The sequence below is a fragment of the Rhinolophus sinicus genome, linkage group LG02, assembly GCF_036562045.2.
Source record: "Rhinolophus sinicus isolate RSC01 linkage group LG02, ASM3656204v1, whole genome shotgun sequence".
Taxonomy (NCBI): Eukaryota; Metazoa; Chordata; class Mammalia; order Chiroptera; family Rhinolophidae; genus Rhinolophus; species Rhinolophus sinicus.
Genome location: NC_133752.1, coordinates 85,461,184 through 85,488,735, shown reverse-complemented (window position 1 = coordinate 85,488,735; position 27,552 = coordinate 85,461,184). Strand labels below are relative to the sequence as shown.

Here is a 27,552-nt window from a genome sequence, read left to right as displayed (position 1 = left end):
GACCTGCGGCTTCCCTCTTTGCCCCTGCAGTGCTGGTTTCTCTGTCCCCAGTGACAGTGTACGCAGACCTCAGGTGCCAAGCCCCTCATAGGTCATAGGCAGAATGAGGAAGGAAGCAGAAGACAGTACTTTCCCTTAAGGAGATGTATTTCTTTTTCATTTACTGACCTTCAGAATAGGAAAGTAGTTTCACTTAGTAGCTGTTAGGTCTTCTGAAAAGAAGACCTAACCGGAAAATAAGCCTTAGCCTGATTTTTCAGTATGACATCCTCTGAATGTAAGCCCTAATGCGTCTTTTGGGGCAAACCTTAATATAAGACCCGGTCTTATTTTGGGGGAAACATGGTATGCCTTTTCTTGGAAAGAACACTTTTGATAAGAGAGAAGAGTTATATTTGCTGTTGAGAACAGAGCAATGAACTTGTTACACCGAGGGATTTCTCATAGATTGGTAGGGTCTTTGAACTTGCCGAAATCTCAGAGGTCATTTAGTCCAGCTCCCTGATCAGGGCAGGAATGATTTCAAATTGTAGGTTGTGACCTACTAAGACGCCATGAAATTTAGTGGGCGGTGTGACCTGCCTTTTAAAAAAGTGAAATAGAATAGCGTGATTACAGTTCATGTCAGGATGTGAGGGTGCATATTTTTCCTTTAAAAACTTGATTGATGTGTGTGCGCACACCTTCGGTAGCTGGCTATAAAAAGAAAAAAGTTTCCAAGTAAGTTGTGCTTAAGAACCTCCCCACAAAAAAAAAGAAAAGAAAAAAAAAAAAAAAAGAAGCTCCCCACTAGGAACTCCCAACTTTCAGAGGCAGCGGTGCCTTGATGGACTGTTAGGTTAACATGTTTGTTCTTATGTTAAATGTTCCCTCTGTGTGAATGGTATTCAGACATTCATAGAATGAATACAGTATTTCTAGTGGGCTCATTTGTCTCGTTATTGTGTCCTGGCTCAGCCAATGCCAGAAGGCCCTTCCTTACCCAAGACTGTATCTAGGCACACGCACTGCCTTGACCACTCCTACAGGGTCCACAATGAGTATTTGAGACAAGGCAACAAACAAAAGTAGTAAAGGAAAAAACTTCTTAAATGACCTGGCTGGAAAATCATCCTCATAGGGGGATCTTACCGTGCAGATCTACCCTGAAGTAGAGGATTTGTTTGGCTTAGAGGCAATCTTTCCAGAAGCCTTCCTGGCCCTTTGAGGTGGGGTAAGGGTCCATTCCGTGTCACCATGTCCTTTTCCCTGTCACAGTGCTATGGCACTATGGAGAGGTGGCTAGCTCCTGTCACTAATGCATGCATATGTCATGTTTTGATGGCTTGTTTTCCAGTTGTCTGTACAGCAAGACAGTCAGATTCTCAAGGGCAAAGAACGTGTCTTATTCATTACTATAGTTTTAGTGCCTGGTGCATTATAGGCGGTCATAAATTGTGTTAATGTTTATAATGTTTGTAAAATAACATTGACTGTTCTACAAGAGTGAGTTGGATGGAGATTGGAGCAGCCATTCACAAAGCACAAGAGATGTGGGTGCTATAAAGTGGCACGACTTTGGAAATCAAGAGTGACATCCCAAATGATACCAAAGGAATTAGGAAATGGTCTAAACTGCAGGATGAAAATTAATAACTAATTGAACTATTTCCATAAGGCAAATAACTCTGCCTTCACTGACAAACTAGAGACACTGTAGCATAAACAATCTACCATCTTATATTTGTGTGGTGGTTTCCACTTTTGCATATTCTTATTTGGCCCTCAGAACAGTCTGGTGAGACAGAAAGATAGTGGCATGGCCATTTTGCAGATCAGAAAACTGAGGTTTGATGCAGTTAATGACTTGCTCTAGGACCAGAGCTGGGACTGGATGTCAGCACGAACACCGGGATTAAAAGGATCACACCTAATACTATTTGAACTATTTGAACTGTACACATATCTGCCAAGTTGTGAAATCTACTGTTATAACTGACATTTATCAGTTTTGGTGTGTGTTTGTCTTTCCAACAACGCTTTGAGTTTAATTAAATGCTGTTGACGTAGAATGCTGACATGTCAGGATTGGAAAGAAACTTTAGAAGGGACAGCTTTTAATCCAGCAACTCATTAGATGCCTGGCTCCTCCTGGTCCCCTCAGGGTCCCTTCCTGGTGGCCTCTATAATTGATGTGTTAGTGAGACAGCCCTTTCCATCTTAAGTAGATAAGGATGCTGAAGAAAGTAAGCTGAATATGCCAGGGATTAGAGAAACCATGTGACTGTTTAATCGTGTGTATGAGGGAAGAGGTGGTGGTCAGTGTGGGTGTGGAGATGAGGTAGAGGCCAGAGTCTGAGTTGGGATTGAGAAGGTGACGAGTGTGAGCCTAAGGGAGAAAGGGCCTGCATGGATTGAACAGTGTCTGGGAACACTCGCTTGGCTTACGGGGCCGGTGGGTCATCCCCTCTCCACTCCGCCTCTCCCACCTGGCCCCAGGTCCTGTGTGCTGAAGCTGGCAGATTTCATACTCCTGCTGCCACAAGCTCTGGCCTCAAAAGGTTAGGAATTTCCAGTGATCAATACGCTTTTGACCTCAGACCTACAAGTCAAGTTATGGCTCGTAGAGGTCTGAATCTTTCTAGGAAGATGTTAATAGCTTGGCCTGGGTTGTGTTGCCACTTAAGGGTTTGCTAAATATAATGACCATACAGACATAGCCATCATGGACCAGCTTACCGAACCCCAGGAGAGACATGAGCCACATACATGTTTGTGAGTGTCATTTCTTACCATGCCACCAAGGGACTACAGCACTGACCTGTCCCGCTGTGTATGCATGGACAGTTGGAGTGCAGTGCACTTTTCTCTTACAGAGCCTGACATAGTCAGAGAGAGAAACTGAGTATCACAAGCCCTTAACTCTAGCTTTAAGTGGGGTACTGACTGGATATGTGAAATTGAGCCAGTGAGTCTGGGGACCCTGGTCTAGGCCACCAGGATTCTGTTGTTATTTGATTTCTTTACTTCTGGGATAATTATATCCCAAATCTATTTTAAATGTTAATTCCCTCTCTCATACACATGCACATGCAGTTTTTCTAGTGAACTCCTAATCATGCTTCAAAACTTAGCTCAAATGCCCCTTTCTCTCATTGGTTCATTCACACAATGGCTATTTATTGAGAGCACACTATGTGCTAGTGCTGGGGGTAGAGTGTCAAATAAAACAAAGACCCTGCCTTCCTCTTCTTGCCTCTATGTGCCCTTGGCCCTGTGTTTGTAATGGAACTGCTTTCCTCTGCAGTCTCCAGTCCAGTGACTTGCTCAATTGAATCAAAGGACAAATGCTTGCCTCTCTGATCCTTCCATTTCTGTCTAAGCGAATGACCCGGTTGTACAGGTCCCTCAAAGATACACAGCAGGAGTGTCAGGAATGGCGGAACTGCTGTGGAGAGTTTTCTACTAGTGCAGTAACTACCAGAGCTTGTCAACCTCCCATAAAATGTAGGTACCTCATGGGAAATTATAGCCTTGCAAAGTTTGGTGATCTCCATGCTGACCACTGAGACTTTGCTGCCGCCGTAACCTAGCATGTGACAGAGGGAGGACATGCGCAGTCAGCAGAATTGTGTGATGGGCCCCAGGAAGAATTCCCACCGGCAGGAAGCACATGCGTCTCCCTGTCACCTGCACACGGGCCCGCAGGCATTTCCTGGCCATTGTTCGACGGGGCTGCCACAACGCAATTTCCGTTCACCAGTGAAGTGGGGCTGGAGCTGGCTGAGCTCTTACAGGCCTGGCTTTGGTGTGCTTCTTGCCCAGCCGAGTGTCATAACCTCTGGGGAGCCAGATCCATCCGACCAAACTGCCTTCCCCTCTATTAACAATGGGAAGACAGAGGAAAGAAGATTCTCTTGTGTAAAAATAAACATGGCAGCCCCACCTATTTTCACACATGTGCTGTCCAATAGGTTCCTGTCCGTTTTAATTCTTTTTTTGCTGGTACAATGGCCATAGGACAGTTTACTCGGGGAAGTAGCTGCCGGTAAATTAATGTACCGTGGCAGGATTTGGATGTGGACACCCTTGGCCCAAAGAAGTAAAACTTTTCCCCAAGATTTATTGGGAAGAAATGTGATTCTTAAAAGTTTCATATGGAAAAGAGAAGTTTGGGATTTGCAGTGGGTTGGACACGTATGCTTGATCAGTGTGTCATGTGCTTTCTCATTATGAGCCTAAAAACTTAAGAGCTATTTTCAGCAGCTAGTTAACCTCCCTGGTGGAGGAAAGAAGATTCTTTTCTGCTCTAGCTGCCCTTGCTACGGTATGTCGTGGTGAAGCACATCATGGCTAGGTGTTGATTAAAGCTCTCGCTCTGGCCTTTTAGAGCAAAAGGTATGTCTACAAGATGAAAGCAAGGAAGTATAAGAAGATGAAGCCAGACGCTGTTACTTTCTCTTTTTAGAAACATGAGGTAGTAATTGCAAGTTTTGAGCCTGTATTTATTTTCTCCCGTCTCCTTATACGTTTTATTTTCAGATGACTGGGGCAAGGGGATGGTGGAACTGTCAATCATTTCATTGCTTAAACTCTGTTCTGGACTCTTCTCCAAGAGGCAGCCACCAGAAGGTGGGGTCCCCAGAATTACCACCACCTCCTGCAGAGTTCCTGCTGCGTGCATGCTCTCGACTTGCATAAGACAGAGTAATTTCAGGCAGAGCAGTCACCATTTCTTCCCTTCCTGTGCAGGCACCGCGCTGTGCTCGTAAGCAGGGTCTGGCTGGGTCAGGGTGAAGGGACGAGGCAGTATCAGGTAAAGTTGTAGGGAGCACAGGTGAGTCCTCATGAACCTCTCTGTTGTCCCCTCAGTGTGGGTCTTGCCACCACGACGGTCCCAGCGGCGGAGCTTTGATGAGGCCAGTGCATTATGTACAGTGTAGAAGACCTCCTGATTTCTCATGGATACAAACCGTCAAGAGCTCTCCCGGCACCACACGAGGATCACTGCGAGGGGCGCCAGCCCGTGCGGACGAGAGCCAGAGCGGGCCTGCTGAACGGGTGTGAGGATGGCCCTGCCGCCTTCCCACACAGTAAGGCATCCCTGGGGACAGGACACGGGAATGACTCCGAAAATGACCGCCGCACACTGAGAGGCCACGGAGAGCCCCAGAGAACCTCTGCTGCCAGAACGTCTGAGGCGGGGTAAGCTTCCATGGGAACCCACCATTTTCTTCAGACTTGGGGGCTTGGCAGTGGGTCTGTAAGGAAAATCCTTCAGTGCCTTATAATTGGCAAGGGCCAGGGAGAGAGAGGGGGGTGAGGGCCAAGAGCACTGCTTTCCATGGAGCTATTAGCATGTTCCAAGAGCGCTGAGCACAGGCCTTAGTAGGCCTTTAGTAAATCGTGGTGAGTAAACAAATTCTCATGCTAAACATGGCGTTTCAGTACTTGGCTTTGGTGTTCCCTTGTAATGTCTTGATACTGCCTCAGCTAGGAATCATTTAAAAACTCTGCGAAAGCTAGTTTATGTCAGGCACACATTCCTAGTACATTTGGCTTTCTTAATTTATGTCGATATTTGGTACATTACAGAGTTGAAAGAGGTCTGTATTTCCCTCCATTTGTGAACGACACCTTTCTTCTTGTATATTCATATAATTCCACTGGCTCTCAACTCGTGTTTCCCTTGTACACACACTGGCCCTAATGGGGGTCCCCATCTGCATACAGCTGCATCTGTGGGTGTTTTCTTACAACAGGGTGGGTTGAGTGGGGGAACAGGAGGGTTAAAAAAGAGAGAATTTCGGCAGCTTGCCATTGAGCCAGCATGGGAGAGGAGCCCTGTAACTCTCATCCAAGCAGTTTTGACCTAGAGGAAACCTTTGTCATCACTTCATAAAATTGTGTTTGTCTTTAATGCTGTGTTGGGACCAGGCTCAGACTGGGGAAGGAAGGCTCTGCTTCTATCGAGCATGTGATGAAACTGTGTGTAACCTGGAAGAAATGGACCGGTCTTTAAAGGAAACAAACAAGCAAACAAAAATGGGAGTGAATTAAGTCTAAAGAGAATGAACTAGCCTTTCCTAGTTAGAAGTCACCTTTTCACAGGAAGGGTCTTCCTTGTTTGGTTGACAGCTTTCAGGCAAACAGTGGGAGGGATTTTGTTCATGTAATTCAGTGTATCCAATACCTTGGTTATTGAGTAAAAGCAGAGGTGATCGCCCCTCTTCATGCCCAGTGTAGTAAAAGCAGGTTTGTGTTGCCAAGTGAGAACCACTTCTTTGGAGAGGGGCAAGAGTCATTCATTGACGGAGCCAGGTTCAGGGGAGGACACAGAATAGAAAAGAACTTGAAGCTGCTTTTCTTTGACCTTGGCCTTCACAACTCGCACTTGTGTCCATTGCTGTCTTGGGCCTGCATGTCTTTTCAGCCATGTTTCCTGAGAAATGCCCACCGTAAACTTTGAAAGAAGGTGCTTATGGACAAGTTGGCTAATATTTAGGACACCTTAGTTACTACTACACAAACTTGTGCTTGATTTTATCCTGACTTCTGTTGCTTCTAGTTTTATGCCAAATATATCTGTACTTTCCATCTTGGATTTCAGGGTCCTGAGGCTGTACCTGGGTTCCTCCTCCTTTTGTATTTCCTGGAGAGTGTTACTGTGCTGGGCACAGAGGGTGTTTACTGTCAGTTCATTCTTCCCACCCTTGTTGCAGCTGTTGAGAAGCAGGAGGCTGTTTCTAAGCAGTGGCTGTAGAATTCATGCGAACGTACCATGTAGGCTGTGTGGGGTCTCCCTCAATGTGGATGGTCTGGATCAGAGATGAGAGTTGGGTCCATAGAATCCCCTTTAGAATTCCGTATGGGCATTGTGTCTCCCAACCTCTTCCACAACTTGCTGAGGACATTCTCGCCCCTGCGTGATAATAGGTTCCTGTGGACCTCACAGCCCATCAGCCTGGCCTCTAGGTGGGTGGGCATAATCTGGTCTGCCAGCAGTTGTTCTTTCCACCGCGAGTAAAGCACTCAGATAAGCGGCTTTGTGCTGCACTGGATGACTCCGTATTAGATGACAGAGATCTCAAAAGATCTGGCCACTTTCCCCGTTTCTGAGGTTGGCTGATGACTTGGGAGGTGTATAGTAGCTTTTGGATTGAACGTTGCCTTGTCAGGTGGAAAGAGAAAATGCATACATGTTTGCAAAAATCTATGCCAGTGCCCAACGCCTCAGAGACCCGCTGCAGGGCTTCCTGGGATGTAATGAAATGACATCTTTCTTCAGTAGCTAATAGTGAACTGAAAACAGGAGGTGAACAGAAAGGTGGGCAGGAGGAGGATTATTTTTCCTCATTAGGGAAAAACAAGTGCTGTGGGGGGAAATAAATAGGTGCTAATAGTTAACAGCTTAAAATTTTTTTAAAAAGGAAAAGGAAAACCAAGAATGCTTCAGCTTACGTAACTTCTAAATCTGGGTGAATATGCGGTTCTGTGCCAGGTCTCAGCCTTCAGTCTGTCCCTGAGTGCAGCCTGGTCCTGCAGCCTGGCCTGGTCAACAGTGACCTTGCTGGGCTGGCCTCTGGGTCCAGGGGAGGGCAAGGCCCAGAACGATTCTGTGCAGCTCCAAGCCACCCGGTGACTGGGAAGCCTCACGAGAGCCCCCTCTTCCTGCAGTTTCTTGGGTGGGGTGAGGTCTGCCCTAGAGTGTGTCCCTCTGCCATGGGGCCACTTAGTTTCTGGGGATGATGGCCATCAGTCACTTGGAAGGCCACAGGGGCCAAACAGGCTGTTTTATTCTTGCGGAATGGCAGAGCTGGAGGCACATTGGCAATGCCATTCTTTTATCACTGAGGAGAAAGTCGGCGGCTTGGCGAGGGCTGCTGGAAGCCTGGCTTGGCTACAGGCCCTGGGCTGCCAGGCGGACTGGTGGCCACTGCTCTATAGCAGTGCTGGGCCTGGCGGAGCTCTCCCATGGCCCAGTTTGAAAGGGGCGTTCAAGCCTCAGAGCGCCATTTATGGTTGCTCCGTGCTGGGCTGTCCTGTCTCACTTCCTCGTCCTCTGCCCTCCCAATGGCCCGTGTGGATGTGGAACTGCTCTCCAAGCGCAGCTGCGTCCCTTTCCTGTCTGGGAGCTGCAAAAGGAATGCATCCTGTCATACTTACATTAGGGACGTGTCCGTCATGCTGCTTCTCTGTGTACATGGCTGAGGCTCCGTGAATGAAGGTGGTGCTGCGTGGGGCGTGGGGAGAGTGGTCAGGACTGTCTCCTTCTGATAGTTAGCATTGTCCGAGAATCAAGTTTCTTATGTAAGGGCTGGTCATAGCCAGTAAAACTTAAAAAGAAAAGGATACACACGTGGAGTTTTGACTAGACGTCCAGGCATTCAGGATAGTGCTTCATAACTTGCTGAAGAGGTTGTGTGTTGAGCGTTTACTATCGTTAGACCAAGAGGTACTGAGCACCCACAATGGGACGAGAATGACAGCTCTGATGTGAGGAGAGGTGAGAGGCCGAATTTGCTGAAACGCTCTTATACTCAAGCCACAGACCCAGGCCCAAGAGTCAATTCTAACTTTACACAGTTTATCCAAATTGATTAGCGAGCACTTGTTTTCCAGAGCTACATTCAGTGTGTTGCAGTGTCTGTCTCAGGGCTGGTAACTTAAAGCACAGATGATGGTCTCTGAACCCTGACCTTGTGGCTCCCTGCTCAGGGGCCTTCCTGGACCCCCACTGCCGGTATTGTCAACCTCCAGCTCTTTTGTGGGCCCTGCAGGCCTTCTCCAAGCCCGATCTGCCTTTCCTGTGCCCTCTCCTGTTTCCAGGCTGCCAGCCACGCAGGGCTCCCCTGTGTGCTCCCCACTCCCTAGCCCTCCCTGGAAGCCCCAGAACCCTCTCCCCCCACCTCCCGCTGGAAACCCACCTTATCTGTTCAACTTCTTCAGCTTCCTCCCGTTAGTCTCTCGCATGTGTTTTTCCAGCACTTTCTCCTAGTCCCCAGGATTGTCAGCTTCCTGAAGGCTGACACCATTTCTCATTCCTCTCGGGTTTTGCTAATTCCTATTAAAGAATTTTGCATTTATTAAACACGCAAACTTTTTTTTTTTTTAAGTAAATTCATTGGATCAAACCTAGTACTTATATGGCAAGGCAGCTGTGTAAGTGTTGAGTGTTTCGGATCACTGAGCTTATGTGGGATAAGAGGTGCAGAAGGGTTCGCCAGTGAGAGGACCTGTGTGAGGCTAGTTTGGGGAGGTTCCATTGTGAAAAGGAGGGGTGTTGGCTTTCGCGTGAGGCACTTACGGTAGCAGTGCTGATAGCTTTCTCCGTGCACGCTACCTCGTGGGGGGCTAGCAGGGGGGGAGGGCGGAGGAAATAACAGTCGGAGACTGAGAAACACTCCCAGCAGGCCATCTAGTCCCTCCTCTGTGGCTTCTGTGAGGACAGGAAACTGAGCCCACCTAAGTGAGCGGGGGAGGTTGTTGTGAGGACGCTCCACAGGGAGGAAAAGAAGACTCGTGGGCCTCACTCGAAAGGGGATGAGCGAGCTGGGAGTCAGGATTGGCCCCGTCAGTTGATGTCTCTCTGGGTTGGGGGTCTCCTGGGGGACTCTTTGGGTCTCTGTCCCATGTTGTCATTGTCTCTGCCTCTCCCTGCACTTCTGTTCCCTCCTCTGCCTACCAGCCTCTTCCCTTCACGGACAGTTACTCTTCCCAGGAACTTGGGCTCACAGTGACTTTTGTTCTCCTCTTGCCTCTGCATGATGCTTTAACTCCAGAGCCCCCAATGACCACGGCCTGTGTCTCTTAGTTAGATTTTTGAGAGAAAGAACGGATAGTGTTGGGCAGCCAGTGGGTGCTGAGGCCGACCCTCTTCCAATCAGTGGGAACGGGAAATGGGTGGGGGGTGGGAGGGAGGTTGGACTGGAGGGAAGGACCACACAGGGAGGCCGTGCTGTACCCAGTGTGGGGAAAGGGGCTGTGCACGAGGGTGCTGCTAGGCCGGAGGGGTGTTGGCCACACACTCTCAAACATGTTCTCTTCATGGACCATTCACTTGGTAACTCCAGAGACGTGGCATTTCCCCCTGAAGTCATTGACTCCACAGAGAGCTTATCTAGATGCTAACCCACTCTTAAGTGGTCTCAGTTAACACGTTGCGTACGGCGGGGTTTAAATCCCTCGTGAAGATTCTCGTGATCCATACGCAACGTGTTAACAGATTGTGATGGGGAAAACTGGCTGCAGGCTTTACATAAAAGTCCCTCACATGGTACAGCAGAAACTTCACAGGCCATGTCAGATGTCACTACAGGAATCGTAAGTTCATAGCTGGAAAACACGACTGTCTATGAAACGGCACACAGCATTCTACATGTCAAATAATTTAATGCTAAATTTTTATTTTGTCCTAATTGTTGCCATATAACCAAAACAGATACTTACTGAGTGTGTCTTCTATGTGGCATTTCTGTCCTCTCTCTGATAATACGAAAAGGATGTTTCTGAAAGCTTCTATTTACATCCACGTTGAAAGATTATAATGGGAAGTATTCTTTTATCAGTTCATCAGTTTGCACTACGTTTAACTGTTTATGCATATACCGTCTTGTTCCGAAGCTTCCTTGCCAACACACACACACACACACACACACACACACACACACAAAGATTAAAGGGGGAACCCAGGAGACAAAGGAGAAAAGTGAGCTGTTATCTATACGTGGAGGAAACTGCTGCTTAAAATGCAAGTAGCCATAACTAAATAATACTTAGCTACCATTAAACTATGTAAGAGACTGTTATCAGGCATTCACGGTTTCCTTCATGTGTTTCCTTTGAAATATTATAATCAGAGGAAACTGTAAAATAAAGTAACATAGCAGGGCTTTGAATCTGAAAGGCACAACATAATAGGTTCTTCTCTGCTTAGCCCCAGGAATTCTGGTAAAAATTTTTGTTAGTTAAACCATGAGAATAACTTGTAATTATCTCTTGTCATCAGCGGCAGTTGTAACTAATTAAAGACTTAACAATCTAAGCAAGTCTCTGATGTGGCAGTGATCTGGGAACTCGTCCTGGGAGGCTTATATTTGATCAGCAAGCATCCATTCTAGATGGTGCTACTGGATATGATAAACAGTTAATTTTCAGAGGCTTTTTAAGCTTCTCTCAAATCATATCCTGCTTATAATGGTTTTCCAAAAAAGGAATGCTTCAAGTTTAACATCTGTTTCTGTGTAGCTCTTTCTCTTTACAAAACCATACTTCCACAAACAACATTTGTCTATTCGCTGCTTGCTTCATATCCTAAGTGGTAGGTGTTGTTATTTTGACCTCTTCACAGAGAAAAGTCTGAATTGTTTGAGTTGGTGTGCTCATGCACACACATGAAGATTCAGACCTCTTATATTTCCCGTTGTCTTTCTATAAACCCTTCTTCTGAGGTGCTTTGTTCTTGTTCAGAAGTAGTGTAACCTTCCAGAAGTGCCTGGATCCCGGTCTTCTCTCCTGTACACGCTCTCATGTTGTTTTACTTTCACTAATTTCTCCCAACAAGAACCAGGTTGGACCCTTTGAACGTGAGTCTTCTGGAAGAACAGTGATAAGGAATTACTTGTAGAATCCATGGGAAGACTTCAGCAGCACGGGCTGGTCATCACCAAGAGGAGAATTGCTAGTGTTGAGTTTCTTCTTTAGCTAGAGAATTGGATTCGTTAGTAAGCTGGGAAATACCCAGGTGAGAGACACTGGATAGTAAGACTATGAAACAGAGGTCTAATAAAGACCTGAGTGGGTCCTCAGTTTCAGGCACTTTATTTCAAGGGTGACTACAGTTGCCCCTTGAGCAACATGGGTTTGAATCTGCGGGTTCTGCCAAACGTGGATGGAAAGCAGTATATTCGATCTGCGGCTGGGAACATGCAGATGCAGAGGGCTGACTGTATGCATTGTTCTGCCATTTTACATAGGGGACTGTGTATCTGTGGATTTTGGTATCTGCGGGGGGTCCTAGCACCAGTGCCCTGCGGATCCCAAGGGGTAACTGGGGAGTCAAAAGTGATACTCAGATTTTTGACTACACAGAGGTTGGCACCCCAACCTCTGTGTTGTTCAAGGTCAACTTTGAATTCTTGATAAAGTACAAAGAGCCTAGACAGACCCTAGCTGAGGTACCACCAGGTACCAGCTGTGGAACCTGAGGGCCTTAGTTAGCTTTCCGAGGGTGCAGAGCCCTTATCTGTCGATGGAGAGAGTGGACTGGTTCTTTACACCTCCCCGGGCTCTGTCGTTTGCTCGTCCCTGGGGGCTGCCTGCCCTTCTCCTCACTGCTCTGAGCTTCCCTTCCAAAGAGCAGAGGTTTGAGGCACAGAGAGCACTCCATAAATGTTCGCTGAATCAGTGAATGGCTGCATAAAAGTGAGGGTGGTGATAGAAATGTGAAAGCTAGGGTTGGTTTTTTTCCCCATTGTCCATGATGGAGGCAATGTATGGACTACACCAGTGAAGCTATTTTAACTTGGTAACAAAGTAATATGTCCTTATGAACTCATCTGCCTCACCTATTGGGTTTAGTCAGAGCAGATGGATGGCAGCTTGCTCTTCCTGCTTCGTTTTCATAAACCAAATACTGGTTTGTTCTACATCATCATTATGGAAACGGGCGTAGCTTCTTCCTTAGAGACCAGCCAGCGCCGCGGGGCAGAGTCTTGTTATGACAATCAGCTCCATCACCGTTTCCGGTGATTGTGAAGACCTATAGAGTACGACTCAGAAACAGACAATAGATCTAAAGTAATCATCAAGCTGAGGCAGACACTCAGTTCTTCTTTGTCCTCTGTGCCCTCACCACCTTCCTCGGATGATGTGAGAAAAAGAGTTTCAAAATCATGTACTCCACTGAGAATGTATGTTAATTGGGTTCATAATAGTAATAATAGCTACAAACAAGGGTTATTATGTGTTAGACACGCTGCTAAACACTTTAAATGTAGTATCTCATTAGTCCCTCCAAAAAAACTTAAAAAGAAAGGAATTACCACCATCCCTTCAGTATAAATGGTGAATCAGAGGCACAGAGGGATGAAGTATGTTGCAAAGGCAAACAGTGAGAAAGTCGTGGTGTTGGCATTCAAACCACACCATCTGACGGGTGCCCAGGGCAGATGCCCGCACTCTCCTGGCAGCGTTGCCACACTGCTCCCTGTTGGTGCAGTGAGACACCCGAAGCCACCCAAGGTCTCTTTAGCCCTGTACAGGTGCCACAAGCTCTGACCACTGTGTTGACCGCTAGTAGCCCTCTTTGGGGGCTGTCTGCAGGTTCACAGGGCTTTCCTGGGCCTGACCACAGGGACGGTCTTTTCATTCCACTCTTATCCATTTGAGCCTTTCCTCCCCAAAGCTAGGAGACTCGTCAGAAGGTGATTAGTGACCTGTAGTAAATGCAGGTGCAGCCACCAAGCAGTCAGATGGGGAAGCCCACATCTTGGAGGGAGGGAGGTCAGCCATCTGCCCCGACTTTATTTACCTGGGCTTTACCTGCAGCGAACTGTACATCCGCGTAGTCTCCACTGCTTCCTGCCCCTTGACACGACCCTCCCTGAGGGTCAGCTTCTCTGTAGGCTCGAGTAGGCGCCTACGTTCGCGATGGTACACAAGACGATGTCTGCTGTAGAGGGAGCGGTCGTCCATCACGGGGATCCTCGTGTGCCGAGGAGTGTTGATGCACGCCCTGCGAGGGAGGCTGCTGCTGGAACGAAGAGGACTCCCAAGTGTCTTCCTGCCTTTCCATTCAGAGTCACCCGTGTCCTCTTGCCATTTTAATCAGGAAGGCAGGTGATCTCGTTTAAATGGGAAACTAATGGAAGTCAGAGATGGGAATTTGTCAACCAGGCTTTCTTCTCTTGTAAGCTCAGTTGTAGGAAGGCTGTGGTTCGAAGATGACATTCACTGCGATTCTAGCTCTCTCCACTGAGGGTAACTCAGCGCGCACAGCAGGGCCGCCCTGCCTGGGGGGTCTGCCAGCAGTTCCCACCCCCCTGGCGTCCACATTCTTTTTCTCCTTCCATGCAGGCCGCATGCCTTTCTTCCTTCAGTTGTATTCCTTTACTCTCTCCTACTTCGCTCATCTTTTCCTTCTCTGTGTGTGCATTTGTCAGTGGTCCACATGGAGAGGGAACCTCAGAAAGATCCCCTTCATTGAGTGGTTTTCCTAGTCCCTGAATTTATTACAGATGAGAATTCTCACCAGACTTTCTAAGATGGCTCAGTCTTTCACACCGGCACCCCCTGTGCACTTACTAACTTGTAAAAAGCAAGCACCACTCCCGGAGGCAGGGCCTCTTGGGGGAGGGGGTCTCTGACTTACATGGCATGTATAAAGGTCTTTACTAGATTTGCAGAACCAAAGTCCATTGAAGTCCTACCCCAAAGAGAATTCAGGAAATTGCTGGCAGCCACAAATTAGACATCCATTTCTAGCCATCTAATTCTTTAAAGACTGTGTTTCTCCGAAAATAAGACCAGGTCTTATATTAATTTTGGGTCCAAAAGATGCATTAGGGCTTATATGTTCAGGGGATGTCCTCCTGAAAAATCATGCTAGGGCTCATTTTCCGGTTAGGTCTTATTTTCAGGGAAACATGTTGTCATGGTCCTATGGCAGAGCAATTGGCACGGCAGCAGGGATGGCTTCCAAAGTGACTTTTTCCATGCTGAGTTCATCTTTGTGGAACCCAGACCCAAGGTCAGGCATTCAACGTCAGGAGACTCAGGGGCTTCCATCTGCTATGTCAGCAGGTGGTTTTCCAGGTGAACCTACTTAGTTACCGCAGCACAGCCATACCCTGAGTGCTTTGAAGGTTTTTCCTGTCTTCCCTTGTTCATGGCTAAATTAAGCATCATTTATATGTCCAACAATTTATTATGCCTCCTCTTCCAGACTGGGGGGACAGAGCCCCAGAAAGTAGTTTACAGGCTCTCGGCCTCACGTGGAGGAGTGCTGGCTCGGGTAGTAGATGGCCGTCAGCTGTGGCTGATTGGCCGTCAGCTGTAGCCAGTTAGCCAATTAGCCGCTAATATAACTGCTGCGGCTACGGAGGAGAGGGAGGGGAGAGAGAGAAAGAATGGGGGCTAGCACGAAGATGGCGGCTGGGCTGGCAAGCGTGGATGGCGGTTTGCGGACAGTGTGAATCCAGCCTCCAGTGAGAGTATAGTGCCGCCAGAGAGAATATAGTGGTATGACTCCCCTACCTATGGCTCCGTGGGTGTTCCTTTTTGGCCTCACCATATCCTGCGTTCTTGTATGGGGAGCGGGAGCAGAGACCCCGCAGGCCTCCCCGCATGACAAATGGCGCAGCGAGCAGGGTCTCCCGCATGACAAATGGCGCAGCGAGCAGGGTACGGTGCCGGCCAAAGCTCTCCAAAGGACGGTGGAGCAGTTTGTGTGTATGAACACTCAGTCTCAGGAAGACCAGGAGGAGCAGCTGCCGGAGAGCTGGACCCCCGTGGAGGGGTGGGAGGACGTGGACGGTTCTCCCACCAGCACAGGAAAAGCCATGCAGCTGCTGGAGAGATGGAGCCCCGTGGAGAGGTGGAAAGATGTGGACGGTTCCCCAACCAGCACAGGCCGGAGAAAGCGAAGGTCGTTGCAGCCCTGTGGGCCGGGGAAGTTCCTGCTCAGGCAGCCCGGATGCAGGACTTATAGTCCCAGGAGGTAACGCTTGCTGAGTCCTCCGTGGGAGATAAGGGTGAGGTCAAGGTCATCCCTCACCCCCAGGACAGCCCTGGTGAATGACTATGGACTATGGGGAATTGCCTTCCATCCCTAATTTAATGGACCGCTTGACTGTTTGTTTGGGAACTGTTGTTAGTGGAACTGGGGGATATTTGCTTTTGTCTCTTGACTGGCCGCCATTGAGAATATGTAAGCACCTTGATTGTGAGTCGCTGTTGTTCCAGCAGGGTACCCTGAGAGGCACAGAGAGTGGCAGTGCCCTGAGAGCCCTGGCTGAGTCCAGGAAGTCTGGCTGAGCCCTGAAGATACCCTGGCTGTGCCCAGGAAGTCGGGCTGTTCCCAGAGAGAGTGGCAGTGCCCTGAGAGCCCTGGCTGTGTCCAGGAAGTGTGGCTGTGCCCACAGAGAGTGGCAGTGCCCTGAGAAACCCTAGCTGTGCCCAGGGAAACTAGTGGTACCCTAAGAAGTCCAGGAAGTCTGGCCGTGCCCAGAAGCACTGGTGGTGCCCTGAGAAACCCTGGCTGTGCCCAGAGAGCCTGGCTGTGTCCAGGATATTGCATTCACCCCCAGGCTCCTTGCACAGGTCCCCTCGCGGAAGACGCTTGTCGCGTAGATTGTGAGGCGAGAGCCTGTAGGTGTGGAGTGTGGGGACAGAGCCCCAGAAAGTAGTTTACAGGCTCTCGGCCTCACGTGGAGGAGTGCTGGCTTGGGTAGTAGATGGCCGTCAGCTGTGGCTGATTGGCCGTCAACTGTAGCCAGTTAGCCAATTAGCCGCTAATATAACTGCTGCGGCTACAGAGGAGAGAGAGGAGAGGAGAATGGGGGCTAGCAAGAAGATGGCGGCTGGGCTGGCAAGTGTGGATGGCGGTTTGCGGACAGTGTGGATCCAGCCTCCAGTGAGAGTATAGTGCCGCCAGAGAGAATATAGCGGTATGACTCCCCTACCTATGGCTCCGTGGGTGTTCCTTTTTGGCCTCACCATATCCTGCGTTCTTGTGTGGGGAGTGGGAGCAGAGACCCCGCAGGCCACCCCGCACGACAGACCCATTATAAAGTGTGTGTATTTTTAAAAAGCTAACACAAAAGTTACTCCCGAAACAGTCTACCTGGAACTTTATTTTAACTGAATCTATATTATTTATCATTTATACTCATTTATTGTGCCATTCTGAAAAGCAGGCATAATAGTACGTTAACAATATGACCAGGCATTTATGTATTTTCTAGTTACAACTGTGCCAAGGCACTTGCAATTCTTGTTCAGGTTGAACTTGGCTGAAGAGTGGTTTCCATCCATTATGGATCTAGCAGCTTTATCTTTTCCGACCGATCTTTACTTGATGCTGACCTCTATACCTTAGTCTTAATCTTCTCTTGACCTCACATTTCCCCTTTCTGAAAGTAGTCTCTGTGTTACACTGTATCAGAGGTTATTTACATAGTGTCATATGTTGAATATACCAAGACATGCTGAGAAATAAAATTACAGGTGTCTAGGCTCAAAGAGCCTTAAGAGCAAGTCCTGTAACAACAGGTGGCTGACCCCATCACAGAAACATGTCAAACATCTAACACTGGGGCTGGTGAATAGGAGTCACTCGAGAGATGCCTCAACGTCTCTGCCCATCAACAGGAAGAGAGCTTCTCCTTCGAAGAGTGTGAGGTTCTTTAAGGGACATGTGCTACCTTTGTGCTCAGACTGTCATCTGGGTAAGACTGACCCATCTGGAAGAGGGAGTGGCTCCTGAAAGAATGGAAAGTGCTGCAGCTGTCCCCGTTCCAAAATGTGACTCACATCAAGGTTTAAAGGCAGTGGGTAGCTCTGGTAGGTGCTAGGCTGGCAGACCTGCAACCGGAGGAAATCACTGGGCCAGGGATCGCTTTAGTGGGGCCTCCCACTCTCCATCCCACCCTCACAGGGAAGCACAGCTAACTAGACTTTGGGGGCTGCTCACAGGGACCAGGTTCAGGATTTTGTTCATGGAGGAGGGAAGGCATCTCTCCCATGCCCACTGGGTATCAGGCACAGAGCTGATATCAGGCATGTAGCATGCCCAGATGATAGCAAGTTGGTTCAGCAACTAAAGACCTGGGAGTCCACTGAGAGGGTAATCCTGGAGCGTGTGAAACCGTGGTTAAAAGTCATTCAAGTACTGCCATTCTAAGTAGGCTTTTACTTTTTAAAAGAAGGGCAGTGTTGTGGTTGAAAATGAGCCATGTGAACTACTAACAGAAATGTTTCCTAATTTTTTCATCATTAGCTTTTGTATGTTCGGTGACTAGTTCTGCCTGTTTTCCTTTAGACATGTTGTTTTTCACATGTTCGTATTTCAAATATTTTCCAAACAGCTTTTATCAGTTGTTTTGTTGGCATCATGTCCCTATTCTGTGATAAGGCATGGAGCTGTTAGCAAGTGTAACTTCTGTCTCATCTCTGTTCTGTTCTCCCAGGAATTCTGTATAAAGACTCTGCTTGTCTCATTGAACTTGTCACCACAATTTATTTCGGCTATCGCATTCCACTTTGCTTTCCTTATCTTTTTCCCACCCTGTATTAATGTGTTCAGCATGTTTTGTAAAATGTCTCATTGTTAACTTTTTTAAAATGTAAATTATTAGTCTCATTTTTTTTAAAAAGAAGCAATGATTTCACCTTATTTCTCAGTGGTGTTCAAAAATATATTCTTGGCTTTGAAGCCATCTGAGGTAGCACATATTTTAGCTGGTAATGGATGTCATGTATCAAAGCCAGTAACTGTCCACACTTGATAACTTGTCTGAAGGAGAAATTTGCCAGAACTATCATCATGTGGGGTCCACTTGTGTTTGTCAGAGCCAGGCTCATACTAGGCACAAAATAGATGTTTGTTAAATAAATGCTTTAGTTTTCTGTGTCATGTGGACTGATTTTTAAATAGACTATTTAAAATCTCCCAGATGATCTGTGTTTTCCTTAAATTGGGATTGTGGTGCATTGGGCAAATAGAAAAAAGTTTAATCCAGAATGCTTAGCCATTTTGATTAGTTACATACCACAGGTTTGACAAAGAGGGTAAGATAATAATGTAACATTTTTGGGTGGGAAGAAAACTGACCACATTACTTGCAGGTAGTTGCAGTCTGCTTATATTCTTATCCTATTTATGTCATTTTTTTATTTGTCTTCCGATTATGCTTGTGGCACACACATCACCTTGGAATCCAAATATCACCTTGGAATTTCAGTTACTCTTGGCATTTAAGCACACCACATGCTCACCGAGAAACCAGAATATGCATTGAGAAAACGAGCAGAAGCCACACAGTGTGGTTTCTTCCATAAAGTCGGGCAGCCCAGGAGCATATTTATAAGGACTAAGAACGGCCCTTGTTAAAGCCGTGTGGTTCATAAGGCCCACTCGCTGTGAGCTCGAGAGCAGGCAGGGAAGTAGACTTTGATGCAGGGCATCAGCCACAAATTTCCTAATGATTTATTTTACTTTCTCATAATTGGATCTATGACCATTGAAACTTCTTATTAAGTTGCGTTTTTTCAGTCTCGCCCTTAGACTTTGCGTAGAGTCTAGGATCCTGTAGCCAGAAGGTGCTGAGGACGTCTCCAGTGTTTTTCAGGCTATGGGTGGGGAGTCACAGAGGATTTCCTAAGGGAAGGGACTGAGGCTTCCAGAACTCTGGACTGTGATTGGCTGGCTCACCTGGGCGGGTAGTGTGGGGGTGGAGGTGGCTTCCATAATGACTAATCCTTAAACCGCGTTTCCCCGAAAATAAGACCTAACCGGAAAATAAGCCCTAGCATGATTTTTCAGGGAGACATCCCCTCAACATAAGCCCTAATGCGTTTTTTTGGAGCAAAAATTAATATAAGACCCGGTCTTATTTTCGGGGCAACACGGTATTAGGTTGGTGCAAAAGTAATTGCGGTTTTTGCAATTATTTTTAACATTTTAAACCGCGATTACTTTTGCACCAACCTAATAGAACCTGACGCAAGAAGTGCTCTGCTAAGCATTCAGAACCTAAATATTGGAAACCTGATTTTGATGACAACAAAAGCAACAAAGAAATTGACCTTCCATCATGCCCTGCGTTAAGCCCTCTGGCACTGTGTGTTGAGTAGTCAATGCAGAAGAAATTAGGCTGCTCAGTGGCAAATGGTTTACCTCAAATTGATTTTAAATATTTTCTACTTTTTCAACCCATAACTCAGCTTTGTTTTAAGTGGCTGTTTTAAGTTCTTGGAGGTGGGGGTGGAGGCACTTTTTCTAAGGCAAAGAAATAATTCCAAAATCATAATAATAATAATAATATAGTAATAGATTTTTACTATTTATTTACCATCTAGGCCCCTGCAGAACAGCAGCCTTCTGCCAGTGTGTGGGGAATGGTGTTCCTCTAGCCCAATCCCAGCAGTTGCTCCATTCCCAGGCCTTTACATGCCGGGGTTGCACAGAAATAGGTGCCTAGGAGCCCCTCTCCGTTCCCTGTTGTCTTCACTCTACCGTGCTATCAGCTGAAACGTGGACTGTATTGTAGAAATTGTTTGAAACCACAAATGACATGTAGGCACATGAAAAAAATTTACCTTACGAGTGATCAAAGAAATGCAAATAAGAAAAAAACAACTGATGGTAATAACCAGAGATGGGAAAGGTTTAGCAAGACCAGCTCTCTTCTGCACTGCAGCTGGGAGTATAAATTGGAATGGCTGATCTAAAGTCAGGTTTGATAATATGGATAACATAATGCCCCGATCTACTAATTCCTGTTTTAAGGATTTATTCTAAACAGTCTGAGATGTGCTTAATGTTTGTGAACAATAGTGTTCCTCAAAGTGTTTTAGAATATAATCTACATAGATGTCCAACAGTGGTATAAATGGTTAAATAAATTATGTACATATGACAGAATACTATTCATCCATTAAAATTATGCACTTGAGGAAATTTTCATTACACTGGAGGAAGTAAAACAGAGTGGCTAACTAAATGGGCTTTATGGTCACACTACTTGGGTTTGAATTCTTTCCCCACCACTCCTTGCAAGCTGTGTGACTTGAGAGAGTTGTTTAACCTCTCTGTGCCTCTGTTTTCCTTATCTGTAAAAGTGAGAAATAATGGTGGTTGTAAAGTCAATGAAAGAATTTATTTAGCATGCTTTGCACAGTGCCTGACACAGCATAGCGCCCAGTAAATGTTAGTGTTAAGCAAGTTACTTTTAAGCAAGTTACTTAACTTCTGTGCCTCAGTTTTCTGCTTTGTAAAATGGGAATGACAGTAGTTCGTACCTCAGAGAGGTGCTAGTGAAGCTTAAACGAGTTCCTGTATTAAAAGCACTTAGTATGGACCTAGCACATGGTAACCACTATGTAAGTGTCAGCTCTCGTACTACAAGTGTTGGGAAATGTTCATATAAATCCACACTCCTAGCAGAATACTAAGGCTATTTGAAAATACACACACACACACACTCACAGAGACTAGAAGATGTATATCAAAATAACTATCTCTGGTTAGAAAAATTGTAAGTGATTTTTTATTTCTGTACTTTCCTATATTTTTCTAAATTTTCAATGCCAAATACATAATACTTTTATAATTTAAAAAACAAACAATTGTTTTAGAGTTGAAACTTTTTCTGCTTGGCACATGGTTAAGCAGAATAGTTGAGTGCTCCAAGCCTCCTTCCAGTTAATGGTTTTTCTGTGATAAAGTCCTCCTCTTTGGTCATTTGTAGGCAGTCGCTTAACATTTCTGCACAGTATAAGTGTGGATTAGATGCTTTCTTTAGCGGCATTAGAACAGTGTTTCTAAACTCTGGGTGCAGCTAGACTCATTTGAGGAGATTGAATTCCACTGGTGTTGGGCTCCTCGCTAGATGGATTAGATCCAAATGTTTGGGGCGGGGGTGCCCCTGGGCATTGGTATTTTGTAAAGGCTCCCCAGGAACTTCTAAGATGCAGCAGGTGGGGAGCAGCAAGCTGGAACGAGGTCAGCGTTTATCCTGCTGTTTCCTGCCCGGCAGGGTGTGCTGCCCATGGACAGCGCTCCCCAGTCCTCTGGTCAGTTGCATTCAGCCCTGGAAGTATGTTCCACATCGGCTGTAGATAAGATTCCCCTGGAGTGCTTGTTAAAAATACAGCCACCTGGACCCTAACCCACACCTACTGAAGCTGACTTCCCGGGGGAGAGACTTGCTAATAGGTGTCTTTAGTGACCCTCTGGTGATTCTTACCATCAGGGAAGTGTGGGAACTCTGCGAGGCTGTGGTTCTGTCTCAGCCACACACTGGGAATTCCTGGGGACCTGGAAAAGCTCTGGGTCCTGGCCCACCCCTGCCTCCACAATTCTAACATGGCGGAGCTAGGATACTGGCTGGGCATCGGGAGCTGTGAAGTCCCTCTGGATGCTAATGTGCAGTCACGTGATGGTTCTCAAAGGGGAGTGCGGGAGCCAATAGCATCAGCATCACCTGGGGACCTGTTAGAAATGCACATTTATTCCACCCGTGAGCGAAATCATATGGTATTTGTCTTTCTCTGTCTGACTTATGTCACTCAGCACAACACCCTCAAGTTGCATCCATGTTGTCACAAATGGCAAGATTTCATTCTTTTTAATGGCTGAGTCGTAGTCCACTGTTTAAACGTACAAACAAAACAAAAACAAACTCATAGATATAGGGAGCAGATTGATGATTACCAGAGAGGAAGAGGGGTGGGGAAGAGACAACGCGGGGAAAGAAATGAATTGTTCGGTGATAGATAATAATGAGACTTTTGGGGGTGATCACTTTGTAGTATATATAGATGCCAAGTTATAATGTTGTAAACCTGAAACTTATATATAATAATGGAAAATGCACATTATGGAGCCCCACCCAGTCCTGCTGAATCAGAACTGGGGATGGGTCCCCTCTCGTGATTCCTTCATGCACTAAAGCTAAGGAATCGCTGCTATAGGGCGGGGTCGTGAAGAGCAGGTTCCCACACTCACTCCTTGAGAGCTCAGTGGTCTGGACTAAGCTGGGAATGGATGCCCAGTGTCCCAGGACCACACTTGAGAAGCATTGCTCTCGGGTTTACCCTTGCTCCCTGGGGCATTCAGAGTTTTAAGGGCCTTGGCATTTCTCAAGTATAACTGTGTCCTAATGTTTCTGTGGGCAGCCTGTTGCTGCCACTCCTAGGCCCTTGGATGGCAAAACAGTGGCTGCCTTCCAGCCATAATTAGTGGGATGTGCTTTCTGTAAGGTCGACAAGTACTCTGGTTGAGAATCTAATTTTCAAAAGTACTGACCTACGTTTGACTTGGAGCACCAGTCACAGAAGCAGAGAACTGCATGTTTCTTCTGTATGCTTCCTCCATCGGTGTAATTTCCGTGCCTCTTTGTTTTGTAGGTTTTATCATCAACCCATGCTAGCGTGGTCCTCTCAGCCCCAGAGCGGTCACAATCACGCCTATTGGAGAAGAGGACAGGAGGTCAGTGGCTTGCTGGGTCCCAGGGACCGAGAAGACCTGGAGGTCAGAGGAATGGCCCAAGCCCACAGTCTGCCAGTCTACACAAGGGAGGGTCCATGGGAAGTTGGAGGAAGGACAGAGAATGTGATGAAGAAGGCAGTTTGGGAAGAAGAGCTAAGAATGGAGGGTCCTGCCAAGTGGCACAATGTGAGCCTGGAAAACTGGAACCAGCCAAAGAAATTAGGGAGACAGATGTCTGATGGTGACAGGGAAAAATTGTTTCAAGATCTGTACCCACTCATGCGAGGAGAACATGTGCTGAATTCCCAGAGCAGAGGGAAATCCCGGTCGTTGCCTAGAGTGCTCTCTCCCGAGAGTCTGAGTTGCATGGAAATTCCATTAAGTGATGGGCATTTACCAGGTGTCCCTAAAATGCCATTTTACCCTTCAAATGGTGCACCAAATTTGGAATCCACAAGAAACCCTGGGAAGGGTGGCTCCTCGGTCCCTTTTTCCCGGCCAAAGTTTGGGAGACCTCTCAAGCCTCCCTCCTATGACTCCCACCAACATCCCAGGGGAGGAGTGGAAAACAGCGGCTATCTGGACAGCCAGCAGGCAGACCTGAGTATCGCCTGCTTGACCAAAGCGAACGACCCCAGGCAGGAGCTCTGCCTGCCTGACTCTGGCTTGGAGCCTCCAGTGTACGTGCCTCCGCCATCGTACAGGTCGCCACCCCAGCACATCCCAAACCCCTACTTGGAGGATTTGGAGCCCAGGCCTGTGTGTGGCGACCGTCATCATCCGGGGGAGGAGGCCACAACCAGCTGTCAGCTTCCTTCTGGCTCCCTGGGGAGTGGGAGTGAGTATGGTGCGAGCCCACGCTCTCCCCGAAGTTTCCCTCAACAGCCCCGTCCCACCACTGCTTACGACGGCTCCATTCTGTATATTCCCTTTGATGACCCACGGATACGACATATTAAACTGGCCCAACCCCATGGTTTCTGTGAAGAAATAAAGATGGATGAGAAATTGTACAGCGCTGGTTCGGTCTGTGCCCCAGAGCCAGCTCATGGATACATGTACCATGATGGTGCCGTTTTGAACCCACAGAGTATGATGCCCCCATCGGGGAGTGAGAAAGGCCCTGTCCTTGCCGATCCCAGCCCCCTGTGGCCATGGGGCCAGCTCCCCAGGGATGGAGAAAATCGTGGCTTTTCTGACCAAAGAGACCACTGTGTTATGAGAGGACAGTGGCCTGAGGTGAGCAGCAGCCAGCAGGGACAAGCAGAAAGCCAAGTCTCCTCCCCAAACCCCCAGGGCGAGAGTACCTGCGAAACCCGAACCAAGCTCAAAAAGTTTGAAACTGGGATTCAGACCAAGAAAAGTTCAAAGAAAAAAATGAACGAGACAATATTTTGTTTGGTTTCCATCCCAGTTAAGTCAGAATCACATCTGCCAGATATAGATACCAACAACAATGATTTAAAACAGAGTGCTGATAAAAAGCACGGGGTTGATAAGAGTGCCGCGCTGCAGGAGCAGAGTCTGCTGAGCATGTCTTCCACCGACCTGGAGCTGCAAGCTCTCACAGGAAGCATGGCTGGGAGAACAGAGTTCCAAAAACAAGGTCTGGGGGAACCAGAAGAAGGGAAACAAACAGATGACCTTCGATTCATTCACCCTATGAAACACAGAGAACTCAAGTATTCTGGCTCGTGGCCAGGGCACCACTACAGAGACCAGCAAACACAAACCACTTTCACCGAAGAATCCAAAAGCCTGCAGCCCCTCCTTGATGAGACGTCGGGACAGTCACCTAATGCGGTGCTGACTTCACAGTTTCTAGACCCTACTTCCTCAGAAGCTCAGATGCCCACAGCGTTAGCTGCCGGTGACCAAAACCAGAGGCCAAATGCTCATCACCTAAAAGGTCAACTGTCCCTCACCCCTTCCAGCTACAGTGCTTTTTCAAGGACTTCCTCTTCTGTGAACCAGGCCCCTGTGCCAAAGGCGGGCCAGAGTCAGGTCTGTGTGGATGGCCACGGGCAGGGAGGCAGCCCCGTGCCCAGGGGCGAGGTGGTGAAGGGGGCGACCACAGGCCCATGCAACAGTCAACAGCTGTTTGGTCAGTTTCTTTTAAAACCAGTTAGCCGACGTCCCTGGGATTTGATAAGTCAGTTAGAAAGTTTTAACAAGGAGCTTCAGGAAGAGGAAGAGAGCAGCCATAGCAGCACTCGCAGTGAGGACAGTGAGACAGAATGGCAGCTGCCAGGCCCTGCTGACTCCACAGCCAATAATATGGGCTGCAGTGACTCCAGCCGTGAAAGGAGAACGGAGGAACCGCCAAGGTGGCCAGTGCAGGAAGAGCTCGTGCGGAGGTCGAGAAGAGTTCAGAGTAAGTCTGAGAGTTGGAGTGAGGAGCAGAAGCCTGCCATCCAGCACCTGGGTGCCCGTCCTCAATCCCCGGGCCCTCCACAGGCAGAAGACAGCAGAGGTGAAGCGTTGCTGTCAGCACATGGAAGCTGGATTACAGAGAAGAGAAACCAGGAGATCAAGAAAAGAATAAAGGAGCTCGCGGTCAGCCCAGGTCCTGTGAAAAGAATGACGTCTTCTAGGTCACGTGACACAAAACCATTGTCTGATCCCGCTGAACTGAGGGACCCCCAGCAAAGGCAGGAACTCCCCAGTGTTTCAAGTTCTATGGAGCTGAGCAAAGCGGGAACCCCTCTGAAGGCCAGTGGTGGGCAGGAGAGGGGCATGGTGGTCTGTCTCTCTCTTGCCAGCAAACCCCGAGGACTCTCGGCACCCGACTTGAGGTCTGTGGGGCTGACCCTGGCACAAGAGCAGAGTGCCAATAAGTTAGGTGGGTCTTCAGGTGACGCGAGTGCAATAGAAATCCCTGCAAACGAGTCCCTTCAAGCGAGGGCTGTGAGGATCCTGGGCATCGATGTGGCCGTGGAGTCCTTGCTGCCAGGCACCAGGAGAAAAGGACAGAGCCATCACCCCGAGCCTGAGGGTAGTGCCCGCAGGCCGGCGTCCCCCAGGGAGGAGCCAGTGTCCAATCCAACACAGCCAGATAACCCCACAGTGTGCACTGATGCCTTTTATGGCAGGAGGAAGTGTGGCTGGACTGAAAGCCCTCTCTTTGTAGGGGAAAGGGACAGTGCCCGACGGGCTCCCTGGACTTCTGAGCGCGCAGGTGTGGATGGCGCCATCCCCAGCAAGGCCCCCAACCCCGAGCCTCCCGCGAGTCCCCCGGAGTCCACGCCTTTCAATCACAAGGATGTGGGGACAAAACCACCCTTCAGGTCCACTCTGTTCCATTTTATAGAAAGGACTCCAAGTGTGGCAGGCTCACAGAAGCTGAGAAGCACTTCCAAAGTGATTGAAAGTTTACAGGAGAAACTGGCTTCCCCGCCACGGAGAGCCGACGCTGACCGCTTGATGAGGATGAAAGAGGTGAGCTCTGTGTCTCGGATGAGGCTCCTGAGCTCTCGGAGCGCCGAGTCCATGGAGGAAGCCAAGGCGGAGCGGGGCCCCGGCGTGGCCCCCGGAGGCCTGGGGTCTCTGACCCTGGAAGACCTGGCCTGCAAGGAGGAAAGTGGGCTCTCTGTCTCCAAGGGCGCCCTCTCCTGGGAAGAAAACCGGGACCTGGCAGCAGGCAGGGAGAAGAGGACCATTGATCAGGACTTCTGGTGCCCAGGTGAGGAGTCAGGCAAGCGGGCAGACGTTCACTATTAATTTGGTGTCCTTGGGACATAAAAAATACCAGGTTGATGGATAATAAAAATCTGCATATTCAGAATAGATCAGGTTCACCTTGTGAATTATTGTACCAGATGATTCATCATTTTACAAGGAATTTTCTAGAAGCTTTCCTTAAAAATCAAGATCTTGTAATGTATTTTAAATGATTATATCTTTATAGAAATAATCTATGTAAACAACTAAGTAAAAATACCCATGTAAGCAACTTGTTGGCTCCCTTACTGTGAAGAGGTGAATCAGTAAAGCATTCCATCTTTGGTGCAGGCACCTTGATAAATCTTGTAGGAGACCCTAGCACTTGTGCTCTATGCTCTCTCCTAAACCTACAGGCATTCACCCAAATAACCCTCATTGCTTCTTATTAACCTAGTAAGAAAAGATATACTGGGTTGATTAAATAAACCACCTGCCCCATGATGCTATGTCTTACCTTTTCACCTTCCAAAATCCTTTGTTCCCCACCCCATTTTTATCTGTTTTCACTACCATACCATTTATGAAACTTTAGTATACAAAATTAACTTTTCTGACACCCCACCTCTAAAAAGGTCACTTATTGATTCTGTTTCTTAAAGTTCTCTTAAAGTTCGGACTTCAAAATCCCAGATGAGATG

The 27,552-nt window shown here is 47.7% G+C and overlaps 1 protein-coding gene across 3 annotated transcripts in view; it reads left to right on the top strand.

The window, feature by feature from the left end:
* JCAD (junctional cadherin 5 associated) overlaps window positions 1–27,552 on the top strand; it is an 85,003-nt gene that overhangs the window by 46,482 nt on the left and 10,969 nt on the right. For all 3 annotated transcript variants that reach the window (XM_074324742.1, XM_019731529.2, XM_019731530.2), the window contains exons 3-4: window positions 4,852–5,184; window positions 23,110–26,873. In XM_074324742.1, the coding sequence (XP_074180843.1) occupies window positions 4,910–5,184; window positions 23,110–26,873 (4,039 nt within the window). In that variant the 5' untranslated portion in view covers window positions 4,852–4,909. The remainder of the gene's footprint in view (window positions 1–4,851; window positions 5,185–23,109; window positions 26,874–27,552) is intronic.